Source organism: Pundamilia nyererei, unplaced genomic scaffold (assembly GCF_000239375.1).
Source record: "Pundamilia nyererei isolate P.nyererei 1_Seehausen unplaced genomic scaffold, PunNye1.0 scaffold00050, whole genome shotgun sequence".
In the NCBI taxonomy this organism is placed as follows: domain Eukaryota; kingdom Metazoa; phylum Chordata; class Actinopteri; order Cichliformes; family Cichlidae; genus Pundamilia; species Pundamilia nyererei.
Window position 1 is genome coordinate 909,412 of NW_005187451.1, and position 10,691 is coordinate 920,102.

General features: G+C 41.4%; 2 protein-coding genes and 1 long non-coding RNA gene across 4 annotated transcripts in view; 1 reads left to right on the forward strand and 2 right to left on the reverse strand.

Moving 5' to 3' along the window:
• Nucleotides 1-1,626: 1,626 nt before the first annotated feature.
• On the forward strand, nucleotides 1,627-2,865 carry LOC102193189 (uncharacterized). The gene is made up of 3 exons (XR_311727.1): nucleotides 1,627-1,678; nucleotides 2,585-2,690; nucleotides 2,785-2,865. It is a non-coding gene; the product is annotated as an uncharacterized LOC102193189 (long non-coding RNA).
• A 1,806-nt stretch (nucleotides 2,866-4,671) lies between these two features.
• ttc4 (tetratricopeptide repeat domain 4) lies at nucleotides 4,672-8,372 on the reverse strand. Its single transcript, XM_005733105.1, has 10 exons — nucleotides 8,056-8,372; nucleotides 7,399-7,516; nucleotides 7,148-7,309; nucleotides 6,975-7,052; nucleotides 6,698-6,822; nucleotides 6,507-6,593; nucleotides 5,881-6,122; nucleotides 5,459-5,540; nucleotides 5,162-5,244; nucleotides 4,672-4,875 (listed from the first exon to the last, which is right to left on the reverse strand). Exons 1-10 carry the CDS (start codon nucleotides 8,161-8,163, stop codon nucleotides 4,776-4,778), a joined length of 1,185 nt encoding a protein of 394 aa, XP_005733162.1. The 5' UTR covers nucleotides 8,164-8,372; the 3' UTR covers nucleotides 4,672-4,775.
• Nucleotides 8,373-8,823: 451 nt separating this feature from the next.
• pars2 (prolyl-tRNA synthetase 2, mitochondrial) overlaps nucleotides 8,824-10,691 on the reverse strand; it is a 3,263-nt gene continuing 1,395 nt past the window's right edge. For both annotated transcript variants that reach the window (XM_005733107.1, XM_005733106.1), the window contains exons 3-4: nucleotides 10,030-10,275; nucleotides 8,824-9,925 (exon numbers count right to left, since the gene is read on the reverse strand). In XM_005733107.1, the coding sequence (XP_005733164.1) occupies nucleotides 9,044-9,925; nucleotides 10,030-10,275 (1,128 nt within the window). In that variant the 3' untranslated portion in view covers nucleotides 8,824-9,043. The remainder of the gene's footprint in view (nucleotides 9,926-10,029; nucleotides 10,276-10,691) is intronic.

Sequence of the window (10,691 nt, forward strand, 5' to 3'; positions counted from 1 at the left end):
GGGTGGTCTCGTAGGGTGTCTTGCATTGAAATCTGCTGCAATGAAACGGTTACTGCGTTCACCAGATATCAACATAATTTTGATCCTCTCCTCACATGTTAACCTCTTCGACATGTCAATGGCTGTGAACAAAGAGAAACTTGTAAATAACTCATGAAAGAATAAAGTTAGGTTGAAACCAAGCACACCATTGTTTTTCTTGTGACATTACCAATAAGTTTGATGTGTCACATGGCCCTCTTCCTAATGAAAAAACAAAAGTTGTATCCAAGATGGCCGACTTCTGAATGGCCACCATGGTCACCACCCATCTTGAGGAGTTTGCCCCCTCACATATACTAATGTGCCACAAACAGGACTTTAATATCACCAACCATTCCCATGTTATTACGGTGTATTCATATAAATGGCCCACCCTGTACTCTCCACTATATAAAATCAGTACGAGGTGTGTAAGACTGCAACTCCTTCCTGGTTGCAATGCTGGATAGTCATGTGATTTCTAAAACAGAGATATTGCGCAAATGCAAAAAATCAAGCCTATGGACAGGATTTCTATTTACCCTCTGCTTGTTGGTAGGTAGATGACATTTTTGTCCCAAACCAGCACACTCGTACTGCTGCATTTGTCTTAAAACCATACTTGTGTGCATATCTCAGAATGGATATAGTATAACTTCAAATAAAATAATGAAGCTTTGGGAATCTAAATGTAATCCTTCAAATGTACTAGTTTACAGTGTTATCATTTTAGTTGAACAAGGAATTGATATCTGGAGAAACAAGGAAAAAGAACCCGTGCAACAGACACCTACTCATAGTTTGGCACACCTTCTTTCAAACATGCAAACATCGTTGCTATGTAGACAAAGGCTCTGTTCATTTTAAATATCAGATTCACCCAAACACTGCATGAAAGTGAAGCTCTGCCCCACAAACTACTACAGTCTCTAAATGTATTATATTTGGGTGTTTGTGGGCATTCTCCACACACAACAAAAGACACTTTATTGACCGCGGTTAAAAGAGAGAAAGATGGTAAGCACACTGATGTAAACTAAACCCTAACACCTCTACCAGGAACAAGCATAACCACAGGTCAACTTTCCCATCTCTGTTTTCCCAAGAAAACTCAGCAAACTCTTCACAGCCACAGCTCTTGGCTCTCTTCCTCCATCACTTTCACTTTCCTGACTTTGTTGATCTATGACCACAAATAAGCACAAGAGTTACAAATTGCAGTCGTTTTCATGCTGAAACTCTAAATTTAAAAGTGTTTTTAACAAGCTGCTTTTAGTGATGATGACAGGCTTGACCTCGTAGCCTTCATCCTGAACCCAGAGTTCTCTCAGTGGTTACAAAGTTTTACTAAAAGGCTACAATCCAGCAGTCAGTTATATGTTTATTCAGTTATTCGTTCAGTCTTTATTTATATGTATTAGAGCATTGCTCTGCTCTGTTTACATCAAACCACTGGTTTCAGTAGTTCACTCTCAGTCACTTAACTTCTGTGAAGCCAATTTAAAATACTTGTTTGAATATTCAAATACATTCAGTACCAGTCATGCTCACATGTCCAATGTTTTCACTGGACTGTGTGTCATGACCTCCTTTGATAAAGAAGAACAGAGTGTGACTGAGTGCTGGAGAGGAGAGACATCAGAGTGCAGAATAAGAAGTAAGTGAAGAGTTTGTTGTGTCATCTCTTTTTTTTTTCTTTAGTGCTTGGTGTTAATGATGCTGCCAGTTCAGTTATTTCATTTATCAGAGATTCTGATATTTCACTTGTTCAGGTTTCTTTATTATGGATGGAGGGTGAATATACAATAGAAACTTAACCCTTTCATGCATGAATAGTGACAGTGTCAATCTGGATTTCTTTTTCTTAAGTATTTTTATTCATCTTTAGACATGAAAAAAAAGATTTTTGATCTTCGCTTTTTTAAAACATGTACTTTTCAGAAGAGTTTAACATCTCCACTTAGGTGGACAACTGGCTGACCAGTGTGCGGCAGGGTACGGAGTTACACATCAGTGTCCAATGTAGTTTATGTTGAAGTATACCATCAATAGCTGACCACTGTAGTGACACTGTGCCTGAAAGGGTTAAATAGAAATATAAAAACGTCATAAATTAGCCTTGCAATCAATCGGACTATGTTAAAGTAGCTATATATAACATGTCCCGATTCACAAGTGATGTACCCTAAACAACAACATGTGTAACATGTTCCTATTTTTTTACAACAGTATTCATGGAAAACTAGCAACTTCTTTGTCCACATTTCATGTTTTCATGTGCTCTCTTTTTATATCATTTGCAAGTTGTTTGCATGTTTCCCTCCATCCTATATGTTACTCCATTTCCTGGAAACAGACTCAATTCTGTAATCTTGATAAAACAGTATACTTATAATCGTGACCAAACATTTAACAGTACAATATTAAAAACATCGACAAAGTCAAATGCAAGGAATCTTTCTTTAGCTTTCCGTCTCAGCTGAAAGAAGACAAAGATGTATAAAGCTGACTTTCATTGCAATTGTTGTATTTGGGTTTTCTCTACTACATTCTGCTTTTACAGAGTAATTATTTAGTGTCTGTGGCTGAACTTCAACACACAATGGCAGAAAAACCCTTGACAGACTGGGACAGTGGTCTCTTGGATTGCTTTGAGGACGCGAGTACTTGTAAGAAAAAGTTTAAGATCGTTTTCTTGTCATTTCTGGGGTCGTAGGCACTTCAGACATGTTACCACTTTGGTGATGTATTTCTGTTTTTCAGGCTGCTATGGTTTTTGGTGCAGCCCCTGCCTCACCCTAACTGTCGCAGGAAGGTTTGGAGAGAACAATCTTCTCCCTTTATTTGATTTAATGTTTGCTCCTTCATTCTATGGGATCCCTACTTGTCCACCTCCTGCAGTTTTATCTATAAGGGCTGCCATGCGAAACAGATATGGCATCAAGGTATGAAGCAGTGACAATGAGACAATATCATGAAGCAGAAAAGGAGAAAGAAAGAAATAATGGTTTTACCGTCTCTCTGCAGGGCTCTCTCCTTAACGATATTGTAATTTCCAGTTTCTGCGCCACGTGCTCCTGGTGTCAGATGCATCGTGAGTTAAAGCATCGTAAGCAAGCCCCCACTGTCATCAACATACAGAATAACAACATTGTGAACATGCAGCCTTTTCCAGTCATGCAGGCACCCATGATGATGATGCCTGTACAACCAATGCCAGCTGCTTATATGGCTCAACCAGCAGTCACTGTGATCACACAGTGACGAAATCCGAGTTTGTGTTGATGTTTCTATCAGTGATACGAGACAATGAAGTCATTTTGAATTGAGAGTATCGTTAAATATTTCTATCAGCTTCCTAATAATCATAAAAATTACATTTAGTTTAAATGCATGAGTCGCCTTTTTAGATTAGTCACTGCATAGCTTCAGTAATAATACAGAGGATTGAATTTTAGTCTATTAATTTTTCTGCTAATGAGAAAAACATAGTTGCATGTAGAGAGCTAAACGTGGTGTTAGATCTGCTCTGATGCTAAAACTGATGTAAAGTGTTTTTTCATCAATAAAAATATGAAATCCAAGACATTTATGATCTCATTTATGAATGAATGAATGAATGAATCTCTGTCAGCTTGAACGTGATGTCCTACAAAACAGAAAGCATGGGCTTAATTTGACCTGGAAACTGTGTGCAGATAAAGAGCTTATCAAATCACACTATCAATGCAAACAGCTTCAGAGATCTCACACATGGCCGACTTATCCACTGTAACACAGCAGTGTCACAGGAGGCGTGGCTTCCAAGCTGGAAAAGATTGTTTAACACCAGTTTGTTATTTTAGCCATTGTGAAAAACACTTAAGTGAATGCTTCACATAAGTAAAACATGTAAAGCTAAAAGAGCCTGCCTGAGGGTCTGAGGCGGCGCTGTGTCTGGTAGGGCTGCAACAATAGGGTTATACAGCTGGGAGCAAAATCTAAACTATAAACTATTATTACTAAACTATATTATTATTATTATTATTATTATCATCATTATTATTAATCTAAACCTTTTTCACAAATGTCAAAAAATGAAAACTTAAAGACACCAAGAAGTTGACTTCTTTGATCAAAATCTTACTGATTTTGGAAGGAGTGCTGCAAAAATGTTGGCCTGATGTAGAAGAAAGAAAACATTCAGACTCAAAAATGAAATCTGAAGGATTTGAAACCAAAATCAGGAAAAGCAAACTGCTGCAGTGAGAGTGCTGACAGGGAGCAGAGAGATCATATTTCACTTTCTTCCTGTTTTTTTCTTCCCGCCATCGCAGGTGTTAAGATGTGTCCTACTGCGCAAATGTCTAGTGAGGGGGGGGGCATGGCTACGTGCAGGCGGGAAAGGGGCAGTAAAAGAGTTTTGGAGGGTCAGTTTTTTTCTGTGGTTGTACGAAAGAAGGCGACCATTAAAGTTGGAGTTACTATGCCAGTTGTGTGACTATTGGACTAACAGCAGTGATTGCTCAAAGGGGATCTTCTGATTGTTTTCTCTCTAATGCTATGAAGGGTCTTACCTTAGAATATATAGATGAGATGACTGTTGCGCAATAATTCACACACTTCAACACTCACCCGTTTTTCACAGAAAGAAATAAAGAGTGTAAACAGTTCATGTTACAAAACCTCATGTTTTATTTTCAGTGACGTTTGATGAGTCAGTTATTGAGAATGTCAGAGGTTTTCATGTGCGTGAGTTGAAGCTCTGCCTTTCCTTACAGTCCGTGTATTTTCCTTCCTGATAAAAACTGCTTGCAGTATGAAGAGCCTTTTACTAAAACGATGAAGCTGGGCGTGCCCGCCTTCACAAAATACCTGTTGGCAAAACAGAAGAGATTCAATCAGGAAACCAGCATGAAGGAAAGTTACAACAAGCAACGCTGGAAAACAATGGTACAAGTAAATTCTCTAACAGTTAATAACCCCTCAGGTATACATTTAAATCTGACATAAGGAAGGAAGTCATCTATAACAAGGAACTCACAGCAGCACCTAATAAAAGGAGCATTATAAAGAGAACTTGTCTTGAGGAGTGCTCTTAGTGACCATCGTGTAAATGAAACTGAAACCACTCATCAGCAGAATAAATTATTAAATCTACCTTTTGTGTTGCAGTATTTTCAAAAGTGACATCTCTGGGTCGACTCGGTAAAGTGTCTCCTTCTCCTCGTCCTCAAAGTAAAGCTGTGAAAGACAACATCAGTTATTTGTGGGAAAAGTTTGATGACTGAAGCAAACACATTTCCCCATTTTCAATCTGAAACAGCCAACCAGTCTTCACTCGGCTCCACCTGGAGCCACTAAAAGGCTTTATACAAGTTTGATCATTACTTTAATTGATCTCTGTTCTCATAAAATAACACCCCCACCTCCCCACCTGTAAGCCCAGCATACAGACCTGCAGATTTTGTGGGAGGTATTTTCTGTCCGCGTCCCAGGGTGGAAGTTCTTCAAACATGACTCCCAGGTGGTCTGTGAAGCTGAGAGATGCAAGAGTGACTATTCTCCACACTTTACTGCTTCAATTTACTGTCCTACATAAAAGAGTCATTCTTTAAAAACCTTTTAAAAACATTTTGTGTCCCTTTTGCTCAACAGTGACTCCCAGTGGTCACAGTTGGCATTTACATAAAAAAAAACTGGCTATCGTCGTTTATGCTGCTCTAATAAAAGTTACATCTCGTGTCTTACTTTAGTCAAACGATATCTGAAACAGGTCACAGATCAAAGAGTGGAGGAATGTATAATCAAAACGATCATCAGTGATATTTGTATATAAATTTAGCACAATCTTGGTCACTGAGGGCAGGAGTCGTTTACCAGCTGTTTTCACAGAAAGCCGAGATGAAGTCACTCTGCTGATGTTCGGGGTAGAGAAAGAGAACGGGCCACTGCAGAGAGCCCTGCTCATCTACGAAGACCTGAGCCCCGGTGACCTCCTGAGAGCTGAGGCCATCCAGGCTGAGCTCCGCTATCGCCGCAGGAGAGCGTTCGTCCTCATCTTCACTGTCAGAACCGCTCCGCTGAGCCCTCGCAGGCTGCACGAGTTTGATGCCTCGATCCTGTGTATAGACGCCAAAATCATAACTGATATAATTTCGTTCTCTGCGTTCATTTTTCACTTAGATAGTGAAGGCAGTTTAAGATGCATCTTCTAATATGTAGGGTCAGCCTCTTGACTTAAGCTCCTTGCAGAATCGGATGGTTTGTGGCGGTTGCCCTGGCCCAGGGTGAAGACGAGACCTGCGCTGGTAACGCATCATCCAGTGATGGGCCCATTAACTACGAGCCTGTGGCTGGGCTTGGACTTGATAGCTAGGCGCCTCCAGCAGGGCTGTGGCAGCATCTGGACTTCTGGTTTCTAACTATAAATCTACAGCAGCGGCCGGGGCAGGTAGCTGCCAATTAGTGTGAGCGACGTTAGATGCTCCATCTCTAATGCTTACCTTTATGGCATTCAGAAGAGCTTCTTTGTCACCATGCAACTTCTTTTCTTTAGCCTTGGCCTTCCTGGCATCTCTCTCTGCTGCTCTCTTCGATACCAAAAACAAATCAAGGTTTATTTCAGCGCTTTAAAGATTTCACCACTTCTAAAAATAATATATAAAAAGACAAGGATCATCTGAAGTGTAGTTACTTTGTGCTTATCTGCCGCTGCTCTCAGCTCCCGCAGCTTTTTGTCAGTAGGATGAACCTTGAGCCCGTCCTCACACCACTGGATGGCCTCTGAAAAGTGGCGCAGCTCTATACAACACTGAGCGCCTGCAGAAGCACAAACATGGGATTCATTTGCTTTCTAAGAGCTATAACCGACAGAAATCTGGAGCATCTAAACTGAAACCAGCACTAGATTTCCATGCCTAGTAACACAATGTCATCATATCATAGCAGTACATGTTAAAAACAGTACCCACCTCTGATCAAGGCTTTCAGGTGGTCTGGCTTGAGCTTCTTTGCAGCTGCAGCATCATTCAAAGCAGAGCGCATATTTCCTGAGTCACGGAAAAAAGAAAAACCCAGACATATTTTTTTAAACAATGTCATCTTTTGTGAGAGCAAAAGGACATTTGGATGCTTTTTTTTTTACCAAGGTAAAAGTGTGATGCTGCACGGTTGGTGAGGAGGACAGCATTGAGGTCCTGATCTGCACATTTCTTCTTCAAACCCGCTGTGTAGGCCACCACCGCCTTTTGGTAGTTCTTCTCTTTGAAATAGGCATTGCCTTCATCTTTCAGGCTTTTTGCTTGTTCTGGAAAAGAACACGTTTCTCACATTTATTCAGCTGTTTTCACGAATACATTCAAAGCCTTGGAGGAGAGAAAGCTGTGGTTCGCACACCTTCAGGAGGCCGGTCTTCGTCGTGGATAATGGACTGGAGGCAGGCTAGTTCTGGGTATTTCTGTGGGTCGATCTCTTCGGGGGCGTTTTTCATGAACATGGGTATTTTATTAAACTCCTGCGTGAGACAGCAGTACATTTTGGTATTACCTGATACAAGTAAAGCCATGGCCGGTAATGCCGATACCAATATGGACACTTTAATACTTTTAACCTCTGAGGGCAGCATACAGAGTCGGAGATTAACCATCATTAATTTGTAAGCTCTGAACACGTTTTAATAATCACTGTGATTTTTACCTTTCAGCTTCATGTACTTTGAAACTGATTTTTTTCTTTGGGGGGCTGGAATCTAAATGTGTCTGTGGACTATAAATAAAATAGATGTGACAGTCAGCACAGGAAGGTTCAGACACAATTCATTGGGCTACAATCTGAACGTGGAAAACAGAAGCAAAGTATCGATTCTATCGCGCTAGTATCGATCCGATACCAGCACTGGTACTGATGCTATTTTTCGATATCTTCACGAGATACTGAGCATGTTAGCATCTTGTTGCTAACCACCAACATAAGAACAAAGACGTGCTAACGCATTTTATTCAGGTTCAAGTGGCTTTCTATCTAGTGCACATAGTCTCCGCAAGCCAACCTTACCTCCTCCCAGTCGTTTTCACTGAAGGCATTTTTATACCGCTGGGTCTTGAATTTGTCCATGAACGCGTCCATGCCATCGTCGCTGTCACTGTGTACTGTGGACGCCATTTTGGATCAAAATGTACTTTAAAGAGCTTGTTCTTGTTTTTAAATCTTATATTAATGCTGACAGCAGTCTGTCCAGCTAACCGTTCCTCAAGTTGCCTTGTTTACACATGTGTAACAGCGGTGCCACATGCGAAAGAATCCGTGTGGAAACTCACTTCCGGCAGAGCGTTCCACTCCTCACGGTACGAAGCTCCGACGGCAGAAGGAAGGCTCTCAAAGCACTGCCACGTATTATTAAAATAGGTGGCAGTTTCTTTTCTAATTATCCCGTTAATTATTTCAGCCTTACTTGTGTGCACCATGGAAAGCAACCCTAACACAGTGGGGGCACTGTAGCCCAACTCTTGGTCCTTGCTTTACAACATGCACTGGGATAACTATTTTTGTGCTAAAAAAAATAAACTTGCATTTATTTTAATTTTTCAAGGACTCACTCCCAATCTGGTGTGAGATCAGTGTTATATTACATTCATGTTGTGACAAATTCTCATGTACTTCATGCTCTATACTGGCCTACTTACAAAGGATATCTGCATTGTAGGATACCACTATAAATACTACTAAACAGTGGGAATATTTCTACCAACTTTGCTTTTCTTTGCTGTCTCACTTTTTTGCGACATTCATAATTTGGTTGTAACCAGCACTGATTTGTCCAGGTACAGATTAAGTTTTTATTAGGATTATTACTGTAAAAAACAAAGCTGTGGACTCCATTACATTGTAGTGTACAATGCAGGTCAGGTACATCACAGAGCTATTGTTTAAAACACGTTTATTGAATGTGTAAATTACAGGCTTTGGAAAACATGGAATAATCTATGCCCACCACCTCACACACACAAACTGAAACATTTATTCTAACATTCATACTTGTTACTTATATAGTTTCCACTCTTCCCAGTAGATCTAACAGTCCATCTCTACTGAGGAAGACAGTCTCACCTGTCTGCTGACAGATCACCTCAAACCTGGGTGTTTCCTCCAGAGCTCCCTGTCCTACTACAATAACATATGGATAACCCAGTTTGCTGGCATCCTTCAGCCTCTTTCCGATTGTCATCTGTGTGCGGTCATCCAAAACAACTTCACCTCTCAGGTGAGGCAGAGTTTCTCCCAAAGCTTGGACCAGTTCCTCAGCTTGGAGTGTTGCCTCATCCACCTTACTGCCCTTCTTAGGGGGTAAAACGCAAACCTGATAAGGAGCGATAAGCCCCGGCCAGCGGATCCCCTCTTCTGTTGACATCACCTCGACTGCTGCCGCCAGAATTCGCGTAACCCCGAGGCCGTAGCAGCCCATGTCAGCGACAGCCGGCTTGTTCTGGGCATTGCTGAAGGTGGCTTTGAATATGTGAGAGTACTTCTTACCCAAGTAAAACGTGTGGCCTACTTCTATACCCTTTGACTCTACCAGTTTCCCAGTTTCACACTGTGGACAGTTGGACTGGTCTGATGACATGGTCTCCACATTGGCGGAGAAGGAGCAGCTCCCACAGACCAGAAGCCGATCCTCGCCGATGTCCGCCGGCAGCTGGAACTCATGGGACAGTTTACCGCCGATGTTTCCAGTGTCCGCCTGCACCTGAACGCAACGCAGACCCAACCTGGCGAAGAGCCGAGTATACGCTTGGCACACAGACTCGTACGTCTGATGAGCGGCTTCTTCGCTCACGTCAAAGGAGTACATGTCCTTCATGTAAAACTCCCTCCCTCGGAGAAGGCCAAACTTCGGCTTTGGCTCGTCTCTGAATTTGCGGGTGATCTGTTTTTTGGGGGGTTTTCAAAATAAATCATGTCAGAAAAAACAAACAAACTGCAGCTTGTTACAGGAAAAACAGTGGAAGTAAGAACAGGCTGAATGCTTACTTGGTAAAGAAGCAGTGGGAGCTGTCTGTAGGAGAGAGTCGCCTGGTGAGCGACGAGAGTCGTCACTGCCTCCTCGTGAGTGGGACCCAGGCAGTAGTCAGCGCCGTGCCGGTCTTTCAGGCGGAACAGCTCCTTTCCCATCAAATCCCAGCGCTCACTGGTTTTCCAGAGGTCGGCCGAGCACAAACTGGGCATGTCCAGCTTCTGCCCACCAATCCCCTGCATCTCCTGGTCGATCACTCTCACCTGTTGATCAAAGACAGCAGTGCAAATCAGGAGGTTGGACGATAAACATCAGCAGTCACGCAAAAATTTATAGGAAACTAGAAAAAAAGGCATTTCTGTACTCTTTTCCCTTTAGTCAAGAGCTACTGTTTAACTTTATCATTTTAGCCCAATAAACATCTAATCTAATATATTCGATTACATAATCACATAATCTATGTGATTAGATTAATTAGGTTTTATAATCGTATAATCCACAATAATCTAAGAGGGAAAAGAGACTGTCTGGACAACGTTCACAGCCTAAACATATTTAGAGCCTGTGGCAAATATACTACTGCTTTGATAGATGTCATGTAAGAGGATGTCTGTCATTCTGAAGCTGTCGTAAAGCAAAATATTGAGCGTGTTATTATGTTATTTATATATATATATAT